This window comes from Leptopilina heterotoma, unplaced genomic scaffold (assembly GCF_015476425.1).
Source record: "Leptopilina heterotoma isolate Lh14 unplaced genomic scaffold, ASM1547642v1 Lhet_123, whole genome shotgun sequence".
In the NCBI taxonomy this organism is placed as follows: domain Eukaryota; kingdom Metazoa; phylum Arthropoda; class Insecta; order Hymenoptera; family Figitidae; genus Leptopilina; species Leptopilina heterotoma.
The window spans coordinates 2,213,446-2,240,082 of NW_025110842.1; the positions used below are offsets into that span (position 1 = coordinate 2,213,446).

A 26,637-nucleotide genomic window follows, 5' to 3' on the forward strand; every position below is an offset into this window, starting at 1 on the left:
ATTTTTACGAGAAATTTTGTTAACGTTGAAAATAATTGAATTTCAACGAAGAATTTTATTAATTTTGAAAATAATTGAATTTTTGCAAAGAATTTTTATTATATTTTTATTAAATAATTTAATTCTTTGGAAGAATTTTATTAAAATCCAAAAAAATAATTGAATTTTTCCAAAAAAATTGTATTTAAACTAATTGATTTCTTTCGAAAAATTTTATTAAAATATTTGAAAATAATTGAATTCATATGAAAAATTCTAATATTTTAGTAAATAATTGAATTCTGCAAAAGAATTTTAAACGAACATTTTTTTAAATAATTGATTTTTTCGAGGAATTAAAATTAAATTCCTAAGAATAATTAAATTTTTCTATCAATTCCTGTAAAATTGAATTAAAAATAATTGAATAGTTGCTAAGGATTTTTATTAAAATTTTTGAAAATACTTGAATTCCTGTGAAAAATTTTGTTATTTTTGAAAATAATTGAATTTCTGTGAAAAATTTTTGTTATTTTTGAAAATAATTGAATTCTTCCTAATTTTTTCTAATTTCCTACTGTCGATACTTTCTATTTTTGAAAATAATTTTTTCAGTCGAGTTGTATCAATGAGACATTTTTTTCTTCTACTGCTCTTTAATAAGCTTTCAATTTCGAAATTTTGTCATTACGACAATTTGTTTCTTCCAATTGAATCAATTTTTTCTTCTACTGATCTTTAATAAGCTTTCGATTTCGAAATTTTGTCATTACGACAATTTGTTTCTTCAAATAGAAACAATTTTTTCTTCTACTGATCTTTAATAAATTTTTCAATTTCGAATATAATTTTGTCATTACGACAAAATTTTTTTTTTTCCAAATTGAAACAATTTTCCCTCCGTATAACAATTTGTAAAAATTCCCTTCTTTCAATTTAAAAACAAATTTTTTTCTTTTTTTTTTTTAAACGAAAACTGACGAAAGTTATATGAGTTTGTTTAGAGTTCTCCCCTGAGGCGTCCAGGCGAATTGCAAGAAAAGTACTTATGTAAATTTCACAATGCAACTCTCAACATGTAATGCGTATGAGTGTATAATGTATTCCGCATTTAGAGACATTTTAAGCGTAAAAAGGGGGAGGAATTGAGTCTGAGAAGCTAATGCAACTTGCACGTGACATCACGAAAAAAAAGAGAAATCGCTTCCATGTGTTTTACTCATCTGCGAAAACTGATTTAAATTTTTCAATTTTTAAAAAATTTAAAAAAGAAAATTTTTTCCTATTTTTAAAAAAATTGAAAAAGAAAATTTTTTTAAATTTTTAAAAAAATTGAAAAAGAAAATTTTTTTAAATTTTTTAAAAAATTGAATTTATTTTTTTTATAAATTTTTTTTTATAAATGTATTTTTTTTATAAAAAATACATTTTTCAAGAGTCAACATACTCGTAATACTTTGACTCTTCAAAAATGTATTTTTATAAAAAAAAATTCAAGTTTTTAAAAAATTTCCATTTTTAAAAAATAGAAAAAGAAATTTTTTTTTGTCGAAAAGGGACGATTGCGCTTAGAAAAATAATTGAAGGTACATCACCTTTGGTTTGTGTTTCCATGCCCTCACCTCCATCCCCTCTTTTTCTTCTACGAACCATGAAACTAATTTTTCCCACTGACCTGAAAAAATAAAAAAAAATTATTATTATTATTATTATTATTATTATTATATAAATATAATAAATAAAAATTATAAATATAAAATACAAAAAAAAATATTAAACATTAAAATATAAATATAAAAACTCAATAAATTAAATTTAAAAATGTAAATAATAAAATTTAATGGTTATTAAGATTTGAAATATTTCTCTTTTTCATTAAGAACGTCATTCTAATTTTAAACAGTTATTTTTTAATTTTATTGTATTTAATTTTCTAAAAATTTAAGTAATTAATAATTTATATTTTATTTTTTTTTTTTAAGTATGTAGACGGGATTGATAGCCAAAAATTCAATTTCTAAACCTTTATGATCGAAATAAAAATACATTTATAAAACAGTGGATAAAATTAAATAAAAATTGTAGCAGTTTTTTTTCATTAGAACAAGCAGTCAGTCTGATTTATTGTTCCAAATGAAAAATTACACTTGACGCAGGGAACAATTATTATCCTCTGAAAAAGAATTTTATCCTCTCTATATGAACCGTCACGTTTCCCAATTAAAAGAAGAAAAACTATGCATTTAACATTATTCTCTATATCCCCAAAAATACAATTTTCTTTTCAAATTATCCTTATTTTATTCTATTTGTTAATATTTTTTTTTATTTATTCGATTCTATTTATTTGATTTGTTTATTTATTATTAATTTATTATTTTTTATTCAATATTTTTCATTTAATAGTTTTTAGTTGATAATTTTTTATTTAATATTTTTTTTGTTAATACATTTTATTTAATACTTTTAAGTTAATTTTTTTTATTTAATATTTTTTTTGTTAATATTCTTTATGTAATATTTTTTATTTTTATTTAATATTCTATATTATTTTTATTTTTTAGTTAAAATTTTTTATTTAATATTTTTTTGTTAATATTTTTTATGTAATATTTTTTATTCAATATTTTTTATTTAATATTTTTTATTTAATATTTTTTATTTATTTTTAATATTTTACATTATTTTTGTTTATTTTTATTGTCTTTTTTTTATTCCTTTTTTTATGAATATGTGACTGAATTTTAGAAAATCAAATTTCCTCTTTACTGTTTACAGCAAAACTATCTGATGAAATTCGGGTACTTGCCACAAAGTGATCTAGAAACCGGAAATTTGAGAACTGACGAACAACTCCGAGATGCCATTAAGGACTTTCAGGTATATTGTTAATTGTCTATTTTTAACATTCGCTTATTTATTTTTTAACCCCCCACTTTCTAAACTCACTATAAAAATTTTTATATATTCATTTCGAATAATACACAATTTTTAAAATTAAATTTAAAAAAAGTTCAATTTTCAAAAGAAAATTTTTTAATTTTAAAAAAATTTTAAATTAAATTTTAAAAAAATTTTTAATTAAATTGAAAAAAATTTAAAATTCTTAAAGAATTAAATTAAACTTAAAAAAAGTTTCAGTTTTTAAAGAATTTTAAATTAAATTAAAAAATTTCTATTCTTCAAAAGAATTTTAAATTAAGTTAGAAATGTTTAAATTAAAAAATAGTTTTGAATTAAATTTCAAACATTTTAAAGTCAAATAAATTTTAAATGCTTTTAAATTAAATGCAAAGGAATTTTCAACTAAATTTAAAAAACTGAAATTTCAATAGTTAACCCATAGAGTGGCCACCATTATAATTTTGACGAATCTTTTTATCGAATTGACTTCTTATTCAAAAATTATTTTTAACAAAAAACTACTAAAATTTATGCAAATATACCGGCCCTCTAAAGGTTAAAAAAATTATAATTAATAATCTTCATTCTGATCGAAATATAAAAAAATAATTTTAAGAATTCGTTTTCTATTTTCAAAATTTACAATTAGAAATTTAGACGTGAATAATTTTTGGACCCGAATCTCGTACAATACAAATAATCCTATACAGTTACTTATGATTTACAATATAGAGATTAAATGAAATTGAATTGGAATCATATACACGACGTTCTTCATGATTAAATTTACATGAAAATCGAGCTCATCAGTTGGAACGAAATATGCGTTTGTGTATAATATAGATCAATATCAGATTTTTTTATTTATTGTACCAAAATTTAAGTACAAACTATTTTTGAAATATTTTCCTAACCTGTTATCCAACAAACTAAATATTAAAAATTTTTTGAATTTAAATTTCTTCTACATAATAATTACCAAACTCTGAAAGCCCTACAGATTGAAATTTTTTTAATTTCTAACCCCTTAACTTTTAAAAGTTAAGGGGCTTGAACTGCTTTTTTAAGAATTTTTCCATTTCAAAAATTTTTCATTTAAGGAGGTTTAAAATACGTTAAAATACGTAAATGTACCAAAATTTAGCCCTCTAGGTCAAAATGACCGAGTTTTGAAAATTTAGACTATAACCGAACTATAAAGCAACAAAAATTAACGAATTTAATATATTTTTCAGGGGTTTGCTGGAATTCCAGTCACTGGGGTAATAGACGAGGAAACAAAAAAGAAGATGGCCTCAAAAAGATGTGGCTTACCGGATAAACCAGATCCGAGATACGCACACATGAGGCGGCACAAGAGATTTACAGTTCACGGACAAAAGTGGAATTCACCAAATTTAACTTGGAGGTAAATTTTTTTTAATTTTGATCAATTTTTTCTTCTACTTTTTATAAATAATTTTTCGATTTCGAATTTTAATCTCTTTACGACAATTTGTTGCTTCAAATTGAAACAATTTTTTCTTCTACTTTTCATAAATAATTTTTCGATTTCAAATATAATTTTGTTACTACGACAATTTGTTACTTCAAATTTCGATTTTTTCTTCTACTGTTCATAAATAATTTTTCGATTTCGAATTTTAATATTGTCATTACGACAATTCGCTTCTTTAAATAGAAACAATTTTTTCTTCTACTGTTCATAAATAATTTTTCGATTCCGAATATAATTTTGTCACTACGACAATTTGTTTCTTTAAACAGAAACATTTTTTCTTCTACTGTTCATAAATAATTTTTCGATTTCGAATATAATTTTGTCACTACGACAATTCTTTTCTTTAAATTACAATTTTTTTTTCTACTGTTCATAAATAATTTTTCGATTTCGAATTTTAATATTGTCATTACGACAATTCGCTTCTTTAAATAGAAACAATTTTTTCTTCTACTGTTCATAAATAATTTTTCGATTCCGAATATAATTTTGTCACTACGACAATTTGTTTCTTTAAACAGAAACATTTTTTCTTCTACTGTTCATAAATAATTTTTCGATTTCGAATTTTAATATTGTCATTACGACAATTCGCTTCTTTAAATAGAAACAATTTTTTCTTCTACTGTTCATAAATAATATTTCGATTACGAATATAATTTTGTCACTACGACAATTTGTTACTTCAAATTTCGATTTTTTCTTCTACTGTTCATAAATAATTTTTCGACTTCGAATTCAGAAGAGCAGCTCTCACCCACCTGGAAAAAAAACAAATATTTTAATTAACAATCTAAAAAATAACTAATCGTCACTACTGATAACAATTGAACTAAACAATCTGTAAAAAACAATATCGATTATAATTTGAAACGTAAATTGAAGCATTGATGTAAAATGTAAAATATTTTAGGAAACTACTAAAATTTTCAAAAAAAAATCATAACGAGAATGTTAAAAATTTCCGCAAAAATATCGAGGGAATTACATTTTGTTTTTTCTTTTTGAATAAAAAACTCTGTAGTGTAATTTTCTCAGGACGCAAGGAAGAAATGGGAATTCTGGTGGTTCTAGAAGAGAGAGGATCTTTCAAATTGGATGAAAGTGGTTGGCACTTGGCAATCGTGGAAACTTGAACGTTTTGCCCTTAAATCTCGTCACGTAGTCATGAACTAGTCGAGAGAAATATGCTGCGCACGATGTACGCCCACAAGAGAATTTCTAGTGGGCGGTTGTGGACTTGCCGTTTTGGCAGTGAATCTCCAGAAAACTAACTCTATACGACGAAAGGACCCAGGTGGCCAAGCAATTCAGTATTGCCAATTTTTTTCCTTTTCTTTTGCCCCAGAAATCTTTCTCTTTAATTTCCAAATCAAAAAAAGAATTTAGAAAGGAAAAATCGAAAAATAAAAAAAACGATAATATATTTTTAGTTTGACTCGAAAGAAAACTGTCACAAATAAATATTTTCTGGATGTAAAGACAAATTTACAGAATTTAAAAAAAAATTCCACAATCGGTAATATCGTAATCTGTAAGATTCCATCTTTACCGACAGTGTCGGTAAAAAGTATATTTATTGATCCGTACAGTGCAGACATCTGCGGACTTTTAATCAATTAAGAAACTCAATCTCGAGAGTAGAAGTTGAAATAATTAATAAAATTAAAAATATTCAATTATTAGAAATTAAAATAATTTTAATACCAAAAAATTTTTTAACTATAATTAGCAATTAAAATAATTTTATTTACCAAAGAATTTCTGACTCTAATTAACAATTAAAATAATTTTATTTACCAAAAAATTTTTAACTATAATTAGCAATTAAAATAATTTTATTTACTTAAAACTTCAAAATTATAATTATTCCTAATTAAATTAATTTTCTTTCATTTATTTTTAATTTCTCTATTAGTTTTAAAAGTATTTTCGAAGAGCATAAAATAATTCTAGTTAATTCTAATTCAAAAATCCACAAATTGATCAATATTTAAATTCCAGGTCAATATTTCAACAGAAGATTAAGTCAATATTTAAACAGAATATCGATCAGTGTTTCAAAAAGAGAAGTTTGAAATTTAAATCAAAAACCCATAACTAAATTCGAATCAACTCCAAAACTTTTCTATCAAAACTCTCGAGCATTCAAAAGGAGAATCTATTTATGTAAAAATAGTGTAAATTATTTTTCCACTGAATATTAAATAACTAATGAATTTTTTATATTTCCAAAAAGGGGGAAGAGTCGAAATATTTTTTTAATTTAAAATTATTCTTTTGAAATTATTACAAATTAAATTATATTGAACCAAAATAAATAAATACAGAAAATAAATAAATATTTAAAAATTAAATCAGTTAAAAAAATTAATAAGAAATAAATAATAAATAAATAAGTAATAAATAAGTAATAAATAAATAATAATAAATAATAAAAAATAAAATCAGACTAAAAAGTATTTTGTAAAAGTTCCTTAGAGAACTATAGAGTCCTAGAAACTGAATAAAGAAATTAAATAAAATAAATAAAAGTTAAATTTTAGATTAAAAAAACATTCCAGAGACTCGTTTTTTAAGAAAAAGAATTAACCCATCAAAATTGAAAGAGCAACGACAGAATAATTTCCCTTTAAGAAAATGATCATTTTTTTAGCTTGCGACTAGAATTCTTAAGTTGGTCTTTAAATTTCATTAGGATAGCTGCAGACTACAAAGTGCAAAGAGGATAGAGGAGTTAATTATGACCCAAGAAGAGATCAGAGAGCTCAGCACAAGATAGTAGGGAAAAAAATGAAAGAGAAAGAAAATACAAGAAAAAAAAGGTCCATTGACCTCGTTTTCTGGGAAAATTCAAGACAATCTATGCAGAATTGGTCGAAGGTTAGTCACGTGCAATGTATTATTTTGTGAGATAGAGGAAATCGATTCCTACTACAGTAATTGGAAGCATATAGAGAAAGAAAGAGGGAGAGAGAGAGAGAGAGACAATTTCAACCTTTACCCCCTCATCGATTCCTACTTTTTTTCACCTCTAATTTCATATTCCCCAGGAATTCCCCAAGACAATGGAATTAATCAGAACTCACAGCAAATTATACAGGACAATTGTTTCCCGTGTTTAATTAAACTTACTTCAGAATTAATTTTACCAGCAAAAAAATACAATATTTCTCCGGGGGAAGGGGAGGTTTTTTTTCTAATTTTCCTACTTTCGATAAATTCTATGTTTTAAAATAATTTTTTACGGTCTAGTTCTGTCAATGAGACACAATTTTTTTTCTTCTACTGTTCTTTAATAAGTTTTCAATTTCGAATTTTAAACTTAACATTACAATTCGTTTCTTTGAAAAGAATCAATTTTTTCTTCTACTAATCTTTAATAAGCTTTCGATTTCGAAATTTTGTTATTACGACAATTTGTTTCTTCAAAATGAAACAATTTTTTCTTCTACTGATCTTTAATAAGTTTTCGATTTCGAATATAATCTTGTCATTACGACAATTTGTTTCTAAAAATTAAAACAATTTTTTCTTCTACTGTTCATAAATAAGAGTTTTTAAGAGATCCCAAGAAATGCTAAAAGAAACTAAGAGATTTTAAGAAATTCTAAAATATACTACAAGATACTAAGAAAACCTTGAAAATACGAAGAAATCCTAAGAAATCGTAGCAGATACTTAAAAATCCATAAAGATATTAAGAAATCCTGAAAGATCTTAAGAAATCCTAAAAGATCTTAAGAAATCCTAAGAGACACTAAGAATTCCTAAAAGATACTTGAAGATCCTAAGAAATCCTAAAAGAATCTAAGAGATACAAAAAGATACTAAGAAATCCTAAAAGAACCTGAGAAATACTAAGACAATGAAATTAATCAGAACTGACAGCAAACTATAAAAAACAATTGTTACCCATGTTTAATTAAATTTACTTTAAAGTTTCATTTTACCTACAAAAAATACAATATTACCCGGTAGTGAATTTTTACTAATTTCCAGATTTTCGATAATTTCTATTTTTGAAAATAATTTTTTACGGTCTAGTTCTGTCAATGAGACACAATTTTTTTCTTCTACTGTTCTTTAATAAGTTTTCGATTTTAAATTTTAATCTTGTCATTACGACAATTTTTTTCTTTAAATAAAAACAATTTTTTCTTCTACTGATCTTTAATAAGCTTTCGATTACGAAATTTTGACATTACGACAATTTGCTTCTTCAAAATGAAACAATTTTTTCTTCTACTGTTGATAAATAATTTTTCGATTTCGAATATAATTTTGTCGTTGCGACAATTTTTTCTTCTACTGTTTATAAATAATTTTTCGATTTCGAATATAATTTTGTCGTTGCGACAATTTTTTTTTTAAACTACAACTTTTTCTTCTACTGTTCATAAATAATTTTTTGATTTCGAATATAATTTTGTCACTACGACAATTTGTTTTTTCAAATTTCGATTTTTTCTTCTACTGTTCATAAATAATTTTTTGATTTCGAGTATAATTTTGCCACTAGACAATTTGTTTCTTCAAATAGAAACAATTTTTTCTTCTACTGATCTTTAATAAGTTTTCGATTTCGAATATAATTTTGTCACTACGACAATTTGTTTTTTCAAATTTCGATTTTTTCTTCTACTGTTCATAAATAATTTTTCGATTTCGAATATAATTTTGTCATTACGACAAAGTTTTTGTCTTCAAATTACAATTTTTTCTTCTACTGTTCATAAATAATTTTTCGATTTCGAATATAATTTTGCCACTACGCAATTTGTTTCTTCAAATAGAAACAATTTTTTCTTCTACTGATCTTTAATAAGTTTTCGATCCCGAATTCCGAAGAGCAGCTCTCACCCACCTGGAACAAAAAAAATAGTTTAATTAAAAATCTAAAAAATAAATAATCATCACAACAGATAACAATGTTAACTAAATAATCGCTGGAAAACAATATCAATTACAATTGAAACGTAAAATGAAGCATTGATGCAAAATGTAAAATATTTTTAGTACGAAGGTGCGGGAGAACAATATTTGAGAAATACTTTCCCTCATTGTAATAACACAACTGGAATAAACAGATGTAGCGGAATGACAAATCTGACACTTGCATTCGCATATATTCGAAACGGAAATCGGTTTCACGAAGGATATGCCGCGGAAATTATTCTTCTGCCATGACATCCGTGTTGGATGAGCGCCAAGTTTGTGGTTTTTCTCCCTCCCTTCCACCTGAACGTTTAAGCAACGAATAAACGCATTCGCGTGTCGACGTCGACATTCTTCTATTTCCTCCTTTCAACATTGAGGGTGGAATTCAAAATCAATTTTTAAAAATTAAATTAAATAAAAATATTGTTTATACTTTAAGTAAATAACATCCTATCGGGGAGGGAGAAAATAAGTGACGTATTGTCACTCGTCAGTAGGAACAAAAAGAAAAAATCCGATAAGAGTTATCCTATTGTCAAAACCTAAAACTATTCGAATTTTAGGAACAATGAAAGATGATGTAAAGAAACGAGATAAGCTTTGTACGTTAGACGGACATAAATAAGCTCTAAAAGACAATAGGGGTACTATTTTTTTCTTTTTTTTGCGGCGATTGTCCTTTGTTTTAAAATGAGGAATCGAAGGATGACAATAGCTGCCAATCATGTCCGATCGAATCGGATCTCACCGTTTATCGTTCATGATCCCCGTCACTTTCAAAACTCCCACAGTTCGAACGACTCAACCAAACGAATCATTACTCGATGGCACTCCGTCGCTTTGGAGGCGCTTAATTGCCGAAACAATGGAATTATTGTACTGGCAGCTAGGCTAGAAATAAAGAGCCACTCGTGTGTCGTCCCCTACATATCAATACCCCAACCTACTTTTTTTTTATTTTTTTACACTCACACCCAAAATGTATTGACATTCACCACTGGGAGTCATTAAGAACCATTTTTAAAAATAATGACAAAATTGGTTCAAAGATAGAAGCATTAAAAATATTCCCTAGTCGATTGTTAATCATCAAAAAACTAAAAAATTCATCACCAGCATTTCATTTTCGCCAAGTTACATTTAAAGTGTAACAGATAAATTGCCTTGTTTTCTCAACCATAAAAGCTTTCCATTTGTCTCCCTAATAAACGTTTTCATCTCTTTTTCTTTCTCTCTCTCGCATAAAAGTTTTGCACTGAGCACTAGGAGATTTTTCGTTGGTTTGCAACCTTTTGCTCGACTCACTCGTTAAGTTGGTGGAGGCAAAAAAAAAAGAAAGCCTTGCGGGCGCGATACAGCTAGAAAATTGACTCTCCTCCTGAAACCGGAACTTCCTCGAGACTTGAAAGTTTAAAGCAAACGAAAACTGTAAAGGAGAAGCGCGCTTTGGTTTCCTCGCAAAAGTCCAAACTTAACTTAAAAGAGAAAGTAGGAGGCGTTGAGCCAGAGCTTGGAAAGAAAGTGTATATATATATACCAGACACACTTAAGAATGGTTTCGTAGTGCAAGATAGAAGAATACGACCGAGAAAAGCACGCTCGTATAACCGCTAAAGGAAGAAATAATACTATTCACAAAACTGGGAAAAGTTATTCTTTAATTTGACAAAAAAGAAACCAAGGGGGAAGAATTTTTCCACTTTTTTATAAACAGAAACTTTTCTGAAAATACCTATAGGTTTTTTTTTCGAAAATTACCCTGTTCAAAACAAAACTTGCTTCTCGAAAGTTTTTCCTAATTCAAAACTTGTTTTTAGAAATCATTTAACATTTATTAGGTCCTAAGTTAGCTTTCGATTATCTTCATAAAAATATAAAAGAATTTAAAGAAGACGTTAATATTAAAAATATTAGAGAAGGCTTAATGCCTTCTTTAGTTCGTAGTTCGATGAAAAAAATTTTGACTACTGTTATGTTAAAATCCAAGACTCATTTTTTCCCTCCTCTATTTTAACGCAGCAAGTTATACTTATGAAGATAAAAAAATTCCCACGAGCTTTTTTTTGTCAGAGGGAAATTAGCACAACTCACTCTAGACTCAGAGAAATATTCCACTGGCAAAATTTACCACCCTCATTCCTCGTTTGCTGATTGCAAGACTTTTTCCTGTACCCATCACTTTTTTGACAGAGAGCAAAACCCAAACCGGATTTGAGCTCATCAACCACCTCTGGATTCATTAGAACACCCCCCTCCCCACATTTTCACACTGAAAATGAAATGCTTCTATTTGTGAATGGAAAAAAGAATTTGAAACATTTTCCTAATTTTAGTGAAATTTGTAATAATTTTTTTTGAGGCACTAAGAAATCCAGAGAGATTTTAAGAAATCCTAAAAGATACTAAGGGATCCTAAAAGATACTAAGGGATTCTAAAAGTTACTAAGAGATCCTAAAAGATACGAGATCCTAAGAGATTCTAAAAGAACATAATTTTGTCAATACGACAATTTGGTTCTTCAAATTAAAACACTTTTTTCTTCTACTGATCTTTAATAAGTTTTCAATTTCGAAATTTTGGCATCACGACAATTTGTTTCTTCTAATTGAAACAATTTTTTCTTCTACTAATCCTTAAAGATCCTAAGAAATCCAAAGAGATACTAAGAATTCTGAATTCCCAAAAGATACTCGGAGATCTTAAGAAATCCTAAGAGATTCTAAGAAATCCTGAGAGATACTAAGGGATCCTAAAAGAACCTGAGAAATTCTAAGACAATGAAATTAATCAGACCTCACAAAAAATTATAAAAGACAATTATTACCAGTGTTTAATTAAATTTACTTCAACGTTAATTTTACCCGCAAAAAAATACAATATTACCCCGGGCGTCAAGTTTTTTAAAATTTCCCAACTTTCACTCATTTTTATTTTTGAAAATAATTTTTTACTGTCTAGTTTTGTCAATGAGACACAATTTTTTTCTTCTACTGTTCTTTAATAAGTTTTAGATTTCGAATTTTACTATTGTCATTACGACAATTCGTTTCTTTAAATAGAAACAATTTTTTCTTCTACTGTTCATAAATAATTTTTCGATTTCGAATTTTAATATTGTCATTACGACAATTCGCTTCTTTAAATAGAAACAATTTTTTCTTCTACTGTTCATAAATAATTTTTCGATTTTGAATATAATTTTGTCACTACTACAATTTTTTCTTCTACTGTTCATAAATAATTTTTCGATTTCGAATTTTAATATTGTCATTACGACAATTTGTTTCTTCAAATAGAAACAATTTTTCTTCTACTGATCTTTAATAAGTTTTCGATTTCGAATTCCGAAGAGCAGCTCTCACCCACCTGGAACAAAAAAAATAGTTTAATTAAAAATCTAAAAAACAAATAATTTTTTCTACTGTTCATAAATAAGTTTTTTAAGAGATACTAAGAAATCCCAAAAGATTCTAAAAAATCCTAAAATATTCTAAGCGATTCTAAGAAATCCATAGAGATACTAAGAAATCCTAAAAGAAACTAAGAAATTCCAAAAACATCCTAAAATATCTTAAGAGATACTAAATATTCGTGAAAGATACTTAGAGATTCTAAGAAATCCTAAAAGCATATATTATTGTCAATATAATTTGTTTCTTCAAATTGAAATATTTTTTCTTTTACTGATCTTTAATAAGTTTTCGATTTTAAATATAATTTTGTGAATACGATAATTTGTTTTTACAAATTAAAACATTTTTTTCTTCTACTGATCTTTAATAAGTTTTTGTTTTCGAATTTTAATCTTGTCATTACAATTTGTTTCTACAGATTAAAACAATGTTTTCTTCTACTGTTCATAAATAATACTTTTAATGAATCCTAAGAAATCCTAAGAGATTCTAAGAAATTCTAAAAGTTATTAAGAGATATTAAAAAACTCTTCAAAATACTAAGAGATCCTAAGAGATACTAAAAAATCCAAGATTCCCGACTTTCGATCATTTCTATTTTAAAGAATAATTTTTCACGGTCTAGTTCTGTCAATGAGACACAATTTTTTTCTTCTACTGTTCTTTAATAAGTTTTCGATTTTGAATTTTAATTTTGTCATTACAACAATTTGTTTCTTCAAATAGAAACAATTTTTTCTTCTACTGATCTTTAATAAGCTTTCGATTTTGAAATTTTGTCATTACGACAATTTGTTTATTCAAAATAAAACAATTTTTTCTTCTACTGTTTATAAATAAATTTTCGATTTCGAATATAATTTTGTCGTTGTGACAATTTTTTCTTCTACTGTTCATAAATAATTTTTCGATTTCGAATATAATTTTGTCACTACGACAATTTGTTTTTTTAAATTACAATTTTTTTTTCTACTGTTCATAAATAATTTTTCGATTTCGAATATAATTTTGTCACTACGACAATTTGTTTCTTTAAATTAGAACAATTTTTTCTTCTAGTGTTCATAAATAATTTTTCGATTTCGAATAAAAGTTTGTCACTACGACAATTTGTTTCTTTAAATTAGAACAATTTTTTCTTCTACTGATCTTTAATAAGTTTTCTTTAAGAGATCCCAAGAAATACTAAAAAATACTAGGAGATCCTAAGAAATCTAGAGAGATAGTAGGAAATCCTAAAAGATACTAAGAGATCCTAAGAGATGTCAAGAAATCCTAAAAACTACTAAGAGACCCTAAAAAATCCGAAGAGATACTAAGAGATCCTAAGAGAGAGGGAGAGAGAATAATCGACTTACCTAGAGTCCTTTCGATTTAAATTTAGAAACTAATTTCAACACGGTCGTAATTTTCTTATACTATAGGTCCATCCAGGCTTTTAGGGAAGAGTCTTGAAATTTCGCGGCTATTTTGAGGGTTAGGGGTCCAAGATAAGGGAGGTGGAAGATTTCCTTCTAGTTTCGAGTTCGTCGAGCGGATTAAACGTCACCTTAATTAATCTAGGTTTACTCTTGTCTGGTCCCGAGGCTTTTCTCAGACACTCTTGCGCGACTCTCTTCAATCCCTTGGTGAGTGTATATATATATACAACCGTCACGTGACAAGAGACAGAGAGGGAGAAAACTACTGTATGCGTCCTCCTTAAGGATGCAAGGCAGACCTTGGCTCTTGATTGTTGCAGATATATTCGTTATGCATACCCGCAGTTTGTGACGCTCTAGCGTCGTCCCCGTCATCGACGTCGTCACAAGAACACTCTTTTCCATCTTCGTCACTCTTGACACGCTGCAAGTCCGGAGAATATGTCTCCTCTTTGCTCACCACCACCCCCCCCCCCTCCCCACACCTTCACCCTTCAACCCTTACCCCTTGCTTTTATGTCCTCATCATCAGTCTCCATGTATATGTGAGTTCTCTCGACACTGCTGTATCCTAGAGATCGACTCGACTCAAGGACACTTGAAAACACTAAGGAGACTAGAGGGTGCAAGCTGCAACCTTCATTTCGGTACCACCATGTGTGCTCATACACAAACACTCTCTCTCTCTCTCTCTTCTTTTTCTCAAAAAAAAACTTTCATCTCGCATCTGGCCTTTTTTTGAAATTGAAAATTGATCGAAAAAATTTAAGTCACAAGTAGCATTTTTTTAGAGATGAAAAAATTAATAATTTATATTTTTTCGCTCTTTGATCTCTGATTTGTAATCCCCGACCTTGTATTAGTAGGAAACGAGTATAATGACGATGATATTATTCTGAAATCGAAATTTTGGTTTTGAAAATCAAAATTTTGAGTTTTTTTGAATTTTAAAAAAAGCACGGATTCGGTCGATTTTAAGATACAAACTAAATTACAATTTTTTCTTCTACTGTTCATAAATAATTTTTCGATTTCGAATATAATTTTGTCGCTACGACGATTAGATTTTTCAAATTTCGATTTTTTCTTCTACTGTTCATAAATAACTTTTTGATTTCGAATATAATTAACTTTCACCTGAAATCAACAAAATATTAAAAAGATTCCTAAACGTTTTTCCGAAAAAAACCAATTTCACCCCAATTCAAATATTCATTCGCTTGAAAAATAAAATTCTGTCTATTATTCCGATCTCTTAATTGATAGTCAAGCGTAAATAGAACTGGAAAAAAAAATTCACACTCATACATGCTGAGAGAGGAAAGATTAATTCTTTGGGTAAACATTGATTTTTTTTTCTCTACTTTTTTACACCACACTGCATTTGAAATTTTTTCCCGATTCTATTTCCCCGTGTTAGGTATTCTTTCCTTTTTTTTCGCTTTTTTACCCCCTTTCCTCTCACCCCCAATCCCCTCTCTTCCACTTTCCGAACCCTGCGGTAATTAATTGGACTACATTATGCGACGAGATATACACAAGATTTTCAGAAAAAAGCAAAAGCATTTATGTTTCTTCGTAAAATGAGATTTTAACCACTAGTTACAAATAGGCTAATTAAAATTATAAAATACCTATTTATCAATCTTGCGCGCAATTAATTATATTAACATTGTAATTAATTAAGTTGGATACAAAATTTTTCCTTTGTATACGAAAAATATTTTTTAAATTTTGTATTTACAAAATTTGTTTGTGTATTAATGTTTTCAATTAGTTTAATTATCTAATTAATGAGACAATATTTTTAAAATTGAATTAGGAAAACAAAATTTTTAAAGCTTTAAAAACTCTTGTTTAAAATTTTATTATTTCGTTCATCTAATTATATTCTAGGTCCGACAAAAAGAATGATTAAAAATAAAAATTTTCGAAAAGAAAATTTTTAAAATGAAAATTTTTTTACAGAAAATTGTAAAAATGAAAATTTAAAAAATTCGAAATTCTAAAAATAAAAATACTTTCAAAAAAGTCCAAATATCGCAATTTTTCTCTTTTTATTATCGAATTTCATGAATGGCAGTTTTTAAGAAAATCGAAAATTTTTTGCTCTTGAAATGATGGAAAAAAAGGAGAATTGTTCTTCTTCTCATCGTAAAAGTCGAAAGAAGAGGAGATGAAAGTAAAGGGAAATACAAACGTGAACGTGCCTTATTAAAATAAATTGAGGATTCCTATCCCGAACTGAAAGTCTCTATAAACGACGAGAAGCCTTAGGAAGCTTACTACTCCCCAACAAAAACCCTTTTACGTCATCTGTTTCCTCTTCTTTTCTATTGTCACAATTTATTCACTTTATTTCCGTGAAAATAAAAAAAAAATTCGATTAATTTTTGTCAATTCATTCTCTTCTATTCACAAAGTACTATCATTTTTCAATTTCAAATAAAAAAAACTATCTTTTTTAATCAATCCAAATCCAAAATTCGAACTTTGAATTTTTTTCTACAAAAATTATTAATTTATTTTTTATTTTATCCGTCTCAAGAAATAAATATTTTAGGTTTAAATTCGTTTTATGTTGCAAATTATTTTGAATTGAAAGTTACATTAAGTTAAAAATTAATTCAAGTTTAAATTATTTTAATTTTTAATCCGCTTCAAGTTAATAATTAATTCAAGTTTAATTTATTTTAACTTTTAATTCGCTTCAATTTAAAAATTATTTTAATTCTAAGTTCGCTTCAAGTTAAAAATTATTTTAGGTTTAAAAATACCTTAAGTGAAAAATTATATTTCGTTTAAATTATTTTAGTTTTAAATTCGTTTTGTTAAAAATATTTAAACTTTACACTTATTTTATATGTGTAAATTTATTTTAAGTTTAAATTAATGTATTTAAAAATTTTTTAAAAAAAGAAAATTTCCAACTAAATTTGACATTAATGCATTGCACAAAGATGTGCATTTTGTGCTAAATTAAAATTATCTGCCACGTGAAAAACGCCCATAAATTTCCGCCCACCGAAATGAGTTCTTGAAATTCAATATTCTGATAATATATATTCTTTCTCGTCTGCTTCACATATAAAATATTTTAATTCTTTAAAAGCATATTATAATTTTCACATTTTAAAATGATGATCAACTTTCATTTTAATTTTCAGTTTTTTCCAATTATGGTAATCGTTTTTGTTTACGAAAAGCAATTTTAAAATATTGCTGAAAAATACGTATATTATCAGGGAAATTACACGAAAAGTTATTGACATACAAAAATATTATTAAAAAATTTCGCATTTCAAAATAACAAAAGTTATGAAAGAAATGAATCCTAGAAGTTTGAAGGTACGATAGAAATTGAAAAAGTCGTTTTATTGTATTAAGAAAGTTTAATTATTTAAATTTTCCAATTTTTTAAAATTATTTCTATTTTTCGTTAAATCTAATGTCAGATTTGAAAGCACAGGTCTTTAGTTAGTAGAAAACGAGTACCATATAAATAGACTTTACTTTTAAAAAAATTCAAATTTTTGATTTTTGGAATTAAAAAATCAAAAAAAAAATCAAAAATTTCGCATTTTAATATAATAAATGGAAATAAAATTGGTAAATCCACAACTTGAATAGTATTTCTCTTTTGAAACTCTAGAAAAAAAATTCATTCGTAAAAAAGCAAAAAAAAAGACTAAAATTTAAAAAAAAACCCCAAAAAAACTAAAAAATCGTAAAATAATCAAAAATTATCTCAAATATTAATTTCCAAAATTCAGATCGTAAACTAAAAGAAAAGTCATCATCAAAATGTGAATACAAGACGAATTTTAAAAAAAGATTTTAAAAAGCGGAAAAAAATTTCCAAAGTTAACAAATTAATGTAAATAAAAAAATCTTGACCAAAGTTTCATTTTATTTTTCAAAAAATGGGCGTATCGGTTAATTTGACAAATTTATTGAGAAGCGTTATCGCTTTAATTCTGCGCAAGCGTTTTAACCTCAAAACGCATGCGTGAATTTTCGGTTGGAATAGATAGAGAACGACGTGCCGACAACATCAGATTGCCGAGAGCGCTCATTGTGAATACGTTTCGCGGTTACTCGCCACACACATTTTATTTCGTGTTTTCAAAAAAATTTACGAATATTTTTTTTTTTTTAAATAATTCAATTATTTTCTCGTGATTTTAATTTTCATAAACGACAAAAGAAAAATAAACATCAATCTACATTTGGAATATTTGGAAACTTACAATGGCAAGTTAAACTTTCTATACTTTTTAAATAAATTTTATAAAAACTACTATTATTGCTACTGTTTTTATAATTTTGCTCTGTTTGTTTTTTAAATTGTTCTTTGTTTTTTAATTTAAAAAAAATTTTTTGTTTATTTTTTTATTACATTTTTGTCACTAGTAACTTTTTCTATTATTATCTAACTAAAATTACTATTGTTTTGTAGTAGTTTTAAAAAATTACTATTATTATTACTTTTTTCTTAGTGTTTTAGTTTTTATTTAGTTTAGTTTTTATCTTTTATTAATAATATTTTTCCAACTAGTTAGGAATGAGTTCCTACTAATTTTTTTATTTTGATCACAATAGCTATTATTATTTTTTGCATTATGTATTTATTATTAATCTCGTCACATTTTTTAATTTTTGGAAAATTTTTTAATGTTTATTATTTTTACATCACGAATTTTTCTATTTTTCTATTATTACTATTTTTACATATTAGCATTTTTTTATTTTTAGTTTTTTACAATTATAATTTCTTTCGTATTAATATTTTTTCTTAATATTTGTTTGTGTATTTTTATCTTTATTTCTTTCGAAATATTCTTTTTGTATTAATTGTTAACTTTTGAAATTTTTATGAAGCGAAAAAAGTTTTTAAATTATTGGAATTTTACTATTAATATTATTATCATTTCAATTATTATTCATATTATTATTATTATTATTATTTCATTATTTTAAAAAAATCAAAATAATTAACACTATTTTAAAATAATGTAATAATATAATCTTATCATTACGACATTTTTTTTTTAAATTGAAACAATTTTTTCTTCTACTGTTCATAAATAATTTTTCGATTTCGAATATAATTTTGTCACTACGACAATTTTTTCTTCTACTGATTTTGTCATTACGACAAAAATTTTTTCTTCTACTGATCATAAATAATTTTTCGATTTCGAATATAATTTTGTCACTACGACAATTTTTTCTTCTACTGATTTTTAATAAGTTTTCGATTTTGAATATAATCTTCAACTTTCACCTGAAATCAAATATTGTACCAAATATTATACAAAAAGATTTTTAAGAAGCGAAAAAAAGTTTTTAAATTGGAATTTTACTATTACTATTATTATCATTTTAATTATTATTTTATTTTATTTTTTTTCATTATTAAAAAAAATTAAATAGTAAACACAAATTTAAAAAAATTTATCGTTTGAAACAAAAAGTTCGAAATTGTAGTAAAAGTTTTTAAATACAATAATTAGGAGAAACCGTGGATAATAAGAAATTTTTTTTTCATTTTAAAAAGGAAAATATGATTTTCCGGAAAATTAAAACCCATTCATAAGAAAAATACTTGTTAGTGAATAAACTTAAGTTATTTAAAATTTCAAACAACATATAATTAACCAAAGTTAGTAGTTTGAGAGCGAATTATGGGCAGTAATCGTCGAAAGGGGTTGAAAATATACGAGCTGTTTACAGTAGAAATTACTCTTTTTCTCTCTTTCTCTTCCTCTCTCTTACTCCTTAACTCTTCCCGAGATGATAAATTGCTTCGTTTACTTAATCTTAATAAAAAAGGAAAAATATTACAAAATTTATGAAACGCATATTTGAGAATAAAAATAACTTTTCTTAGTTTTTTCTGTTTTTCATCTTTTCAGTATTTTTTTCTACTAATTTTTTTTTTTTTAGTTTTAATCTGAAATTTATTTATAAAAAAAGTTGAAAATTTAGAATGAAAAAAAGAAGACGACAATGCTTTATTGTTCTCGACCAAAGTTTGTCAATGTAACGATATTTTTTCACTGTTTCTACAAAAAGGATTATAAAAAAAAAATTTCTAATTGTTCTCGACCAAGTTGTGAATTGTAACTATATACTTTTTCTACAACTGTCCATAAAACTTATTTTTAGTTTGTTTCTACAAAAAAAAAAACAACAAAATTCTAGTTCTCGACCAAGTTGTTATTGTATTTTTAAAAACTTTTCGCAATTCAATGATTTTCAATATTTACTATTTTCATAAAATTTTCTTTAATTCAAAAAACTTATTCTCCTTTCTTATGAAGAATGTATTTACTTTGTTGATACAAAAAATATTATACAATTCTCAAAAATTATAGGATTATAAAAAATCCTAATATTGTTCTCGACTGCAAATTGTCAATGTAACAACATTTTTTCTTCTACTGATCATAAATAATTTTTTTTTCCTCATTTATTAAAAAAAATACAAAGTGAAAAATATTCTCACCCCCATTTATAATAATATACATAAAAATAAAAAATAATATATGCGAAAATTCTGTTACACCCCCAAGTAAGAAATGTATATTTTTATCGAGATGACTCATGAATTCTCGGGTGACATTGTTGAACTAGTGTATGGCGAAAAAAAATCTCAATTTTTACTTCACTATGATGGGCGTTTACTTTTCTCGCGACATGTATTCGTGTATATATAAATGGGGTTTACTCGAGTCATATAGCAACTATAGGGGTATGTATGTATATATATAAAATATACATTCACGCCGAATAATAACATTACCTACATATGTATATATATATAACATTCGCTCCAAGGCCCATGGAATACAAAAGTGGCCCGAAATATATGTGCATACATCATGCTTGAGCTATGAATACGATTCTAGTTCATTCGCACAATAAAACTAGACTTTTTCACTCGCATCTCTCAATGCAGTGTAGTATATACATATACATGTATATGGGTAGACGAAACACAAGTGGAAAAATAGCAACTTGTTTTATTCAAAGTTAAATTGATTTCTAATGCCTAACAATAGCTTCATTCAATTTATATTTCCCTATTCCCTGTTCTTTTTATTTTCCAAACGAACGATTTTTTATTTTCAAGTACCTATTTTTTACATATCTGAATATTACTTTTAGATTTTTATTTTTTTTTTTACTCAATTTACTGTCCCTTTCTGTAAATACTCGCAAATGTTTCAAGAAAGAACGACGTATTATAAATAAATAGTCTTAAATTAAAACAAACCGAAAATTTTGACTTCTTAAATGTCAAATTCTATTTTTTAAAATGCAAATTACGATTTTCAAAATCTATTTTTTTTTGAAACCATATCGACATGGTACTCGTTTGCTACTAAAATAAGGTCGGAGATTTCAAATCTGACATCAGAAAGAACAAAAAATCAACATTTTCATTCTTAAAATCAAAATGTTTATATTTAAAATTTTCTTTTTTTAAAACCATATCGACATGGTACTCTTATTCTACTAAAATAAGGTCGGAGTATTCAAATTTGACATCAGAAAACACAAAAATTCCAAATTTTGATTCACAAAATCAAAATTTCCATTTCCAAAATGAAAATTATGGTTTTTTAAAACTAAATCGAGGTGGTACTTGTTTTCTACTAAAATAAGGTCGAATATTTCAAATATGTCATCAGAAAAAACGAAAAATCAAAATTTTAATTCTTAAAAATCAAAATTTTAATTTTTAAAATCAAAAATTCAATTTTCAAAATCAAATTTTTTTTTTGAAACTATACCAACATGGCACTCGTTTTCTATTAAAATAAGGTCGAAGATTTCAAATCTGTCATAAAAAAAGCAAAAAATGAAAATTTTGATTCTCAAAATTTAAATTTTTTAAAACTATATCGACATGTTTCTCGTGTTCTGTCAAAAGAAGGTCGAAGTTTTTAACTTTGACATCTGAAAACACGAATATTAATAATAATAATAATAATTCTTGCAAATTCAAAAAAGAAAAATTTGATATTCTCAAAATAAAAATTTCCATTTTCAAAATCAAAATTTTAGTTTTTTAAAACAATATCGACATTATAATCGTTTTCTACTAACATGAGGTCACTAACTTTAAATCTAGCACCAAACAAACGAAAATAATAATAATAGTAAGAATTATAATAATATTGATGATAATTGTAAAACAAATATTTTTTAACTTGTTTTACTTTATAAAAATAAATGAATAAAACATAAAATATAAAATAAACCAAAAAAAAATAATAAAAAAATAAAATACTTATTATAATATAAAATATTAACTAAATCAACCTATGAAAAATTAAAAATTGTTTTTAAAAAAGTGATTTAAATATTATTGAACACCTTTTTTATTTGTTCACAATTTAAGAGTGTTAAGTGAGAAAATTATTCATATAACAATAAATTAGAACCAATAAAAATACTGCTCTCGTTTATTATCAATATTTTCCCAAAATGAGCAACGGAATTTCTCTATTAAATTAAAAGCGATAAATTCTGCAACTCATTTGGGGGTGAGTGTTTAAAAAAAAGAAGATGGTATTTCATCGAGTACAAATGAAATATTTATTTAATAAGAAGAATTCTATCGGAAACTTTTAAAATCGATATTGAACACACACACACATTTTATGTTATAGAAGTGGTTAAAATATATATAGTATATACTATTCTTAGGGTACTTCTACAAATAATAAAAGAGAAAAATTTGCTAATTTAATTAAATGTCTGTTACAAATTTTCAAACAAATTGTATATCAGAAAAAAATTGCAAAATCCATATTTTTTATTTACTTCTATCTTATCCTGCTAATAAATTTCATTCCTGCAACGAATTTTATTATTCATGAAAGAATTTAATTATTTATGAAAATAATAGAATTTTGGATGAATTATATCATTTTTTAAAAATAATTGAATTCTTTTGCGAAATTTGATGAAAATACTCGATATTGAAAATAATTGAATTTTGAATATTTTTTGAAAATAATTGAATCGTTTTTAAGAATTTGATTATAATTTGTAAGAAATATTTTTTTTAATTTCTAGTATCATGGTACTGTAAAATAGATTATTTTTTGTATTAATTTGAAAAAAGAACCTTTCTCGATTGTAGATCTACCATTATGGTCCACTATAGCATTCGCCATACCCCATATAGTCTCTAAAAGGGAAGTGTATGAGAAAATTAATTTCAAGTTCCACGAGTGTCTGATCGATTAATCGAAGAGTGGTTGGCTGGTTTCCCTTTGCTCGAGACGATCAAGAGTCAGAGTGAGCGAGCGATTGAGAGAGAGAGAGAGAGAGAACACGATCCATGAGCAGAATGAACATTGCACATCGATGGCAAAAGGCAAGCACTAACCTCTGATTTAACACTATGGGGGTTGGTTAAAGGTCTGTGAATCGAGTCAAGCGGAGTAGACCATAGAGGGTTGTACGACAGGTGCCGCTAATTGCTAATTAGCAACGTGTTCCAGTTTCAGATATTTAATTGCCAACCCCCAGTATGTGTAGCCAAAAGATATCCCTTATCCACGTCCCGTTCAAGAACACACGTATCGCTAAATAACTCACCGTTTATTTATCAGAAAATATTATTTATTCGAAAATTTAATTAATTATTACTACTTTACGTCTCTTCTGATGTTGGATTTGAAATCCTCGTCCTTAAGTTAGTAGAAAACGAGTACCATGAAGGTGCTTTTTATTTTCCCAAAAAATCAAAATTTTGATTTTTAAAATCAAAATTCGAGTTTTGAAACTTGAAATTATGTTTTTAGACAGAAGCTTATTAGCTTTTAGAGCTATGGTTCGATTTCAAGGAGGAAAACAAGTTCCTCGTGGACTTAAAGTACAAAAAGTGACTAGTATTCCTTTTTTACGAGTTTACTATATTTTTCGCTTTTTCCGACGTTGGACTTGAAGTCCCAGACCTTATTTTAGTAGAAAATGAGTACCATGAAGGTGGTTCTTATGTTCCCAAAAAATCCAAATTTGGATTTTGAAAATCAAAATTCGAGTTTTGAAACTTGAAATTATGTTTTTAGACAGAAGCTTATTAGCTGTTAGAGCTATGGTTCGATTTCAAGGAGGAAAACAAGTTCCTCGTGGACTTAAAGTACAAAAAGTGACTAGTATTCCATTTTTTACGAATTTACTATATTTTTCGCTTTTTCTAACGTTGGATTTAAAGTCCCAGACCTTATTTTAGTAGAAAACGAGTACCATATGTCAATTGAATTTATTTTGAAAAAATCCAAAAATCGATTTTAAAACTCAAAATTTTGATTTTGAGAATCAGAAAATTTTTTTTTTCGAACTAAAGGCCCTCGTATTGTTTTTAATCGACTTCACGGTTCAAAAAAAAAGTTTTTTCACTTTAAATTCCAAAAAGAATCGAATTTTTGTAAATCAAGTCAAAAATTCCGTTTTTTTCAAAAAAATCCTTCTAATTCGTATAAATTTCTCAGTTCTAAAATTTAATTCCTTCTCATTTTCAAAATATCCGGTAATTTTCATCTCTCCCAACTCATCATACGCACCTAACGAACTGAAAAGTAATTAATAAACGAGGGGGAAACAAAAAAATTTTTTTTTTCGTCAAATCCCAAGTAGACGATTTTTAATCGACATCTAGACTCTCTCCTTCGTTTTTCTTTTTATTTTATTAAAGAAATGGAATTTAAGCTCGACTGCGCGTCATTAATGACATTATGTTTTTTTAATTTCAAAAAAAAAAAAGAAAAAATTTTAAATGCAGCAAAGAAGACGATTAACAGCATATACTCGCCATGTGCCTCTCTCTAATGATCACAAGCGTTGTCGCTGTCAAACGTTTCGTGATTAACGTGGCGCTCGTTATAGAGAAGCACGGTTAGTTAGTCGTCGTTATAAAAGATCCAAAGGGCGTCAACAATCCAATCTGACCCCCCCCTCCCCTTTCTTTCTACTCTGGACTTTTATAATTATATTTTCATCCAAAAAATTTTCTTTTCTCTATACCACTATTAATTCCTTTTTTCATTAAAAAATTTTTAAATTTTTTATCAAAAAAAAAAAAATCACAGTGCATGGAAATTTTTAATTTTACCCTCATTTCATAAATTATTTTTATAATTATGTAAATTATTTTTGGAAGTAATAAATTTCTTCTTGGACATTCAATTATTTTAAAAAATTCTAATAAAATCGTTCGCAAGAATTCAATTATTTTCAAAAATTTTTCCATAGCTACTTTTTTTAACTTTGAAAGCTACTTTTTGCTACTTTTTTAAAATTAATTATCGTGTGCAAAATCTGTCATTGTAGAGAAACCATAAAAAAAGATAACAAACAAGACGAAATTGTAGAGAGGCCTTAAAACGTTACTAAACGGAAATAAATTCACAGTCAATTAAAAGTCATTGTAGAGAGACCATAAAAAAACCAAGCAAGACAAAATTGTGGAGGGACCTTAATAGATACCAAATGGAAATAAATTCACCGTCAATTAACAGTCATTGTAGAGAGACCATAAAAAAGATACAAAGTAAGACAAAATTGTGGAGGGACCTTAAAAGACACCAAATGGAAATAAATTCACTGTCAATTAACAGTCATTGTAGAGAGACCTTAAAAAAGATACCAAGCAGGTCGTAATTTCTTCCCTTATAAAGGTCTATCTACAATATTCTGCTAATTAACAGCCATTGTAGAGTGAGGCAAAGACTCTAAAGATTAAACCAAACGAAACTAAATTTCCTTCTATAGCAAAAAAAAGCAAAAAGTCAAAAAACGAGCTGAAAAATTTTTTCCATCAAAAAAAAAAAAAAAGAATGGAGAGAAAAAAAATCCTCACAGAAATTGAATTACTTTCTAATTAAAATGATACATGATCAAAGCGAAGGTAACTAACGAAATTTAAACTAATAATCGTAACACGGATCGTGAAGCTGGTTTTGTCACTGACGCGTGAAAGCGACGCGCTTAATGGACGTACGAGCACTCTAAAAGCTCTTCTGGTTTTCTCCTGTAGCAACTGATGTGTTACAAGAGCCGAACCTCTGTCTCTAAATCGGCATCTCTCTCTCTCTATATATATATATATATAGTAGGTATAGAGAGAAGAGAACTTTTCCGTACGTCCTTCTCCTCAACACTGTCTAGTAACCTTTCGCGATGCCAAAAGGATGCAATTTTACCGTCTATATACCCAACTAAATTGCATTCGAAAGCTAGGATGACTCGTCGACGACGTCGTCGTCGTCAAACGACGCACACGCTTTTAAGTAATTAGGTCGCTCCCACAAAGATGTAAAATATTTCCTCACGATTCTATTTTCCATATATTATAAAGAAGATCAACTTTATGCATATATAGAAGGAAAATGAGAATTGCAAACGGATTTTCATTATCATAAAGCGTTAGGTTGTGTTTAAAGTGGACAAATT

The 26,637-nt window shown here is 26.4% G+C and overlaps 1 protein-coding gene across 1 annotated transcript in view; it reads left to right on the plus strand.

The window, feature by feature from the left end:
* LOC122512717 (matrix metalloproteinase-2) overlaps nt 1-26,637 on the plus strand; it is a 141,282-nt gene that overhangs the window by 52,447 nt on the left and 62,198 nt on the right. Inside the window, exons 2-3 of the mRNA XM_043628732.1 lie at nt 2,758-2,859; nt 4,119-4,291. Coding sequence (XP_043484667.1) covers nt 2,758-2,859; nt 4,119-4,291 — 275 coding nt within the window. The remainder of the gene's footprint in view (nt 1-2,757; nt 2,860-4,118; nt 4,292-26,637) is intronic.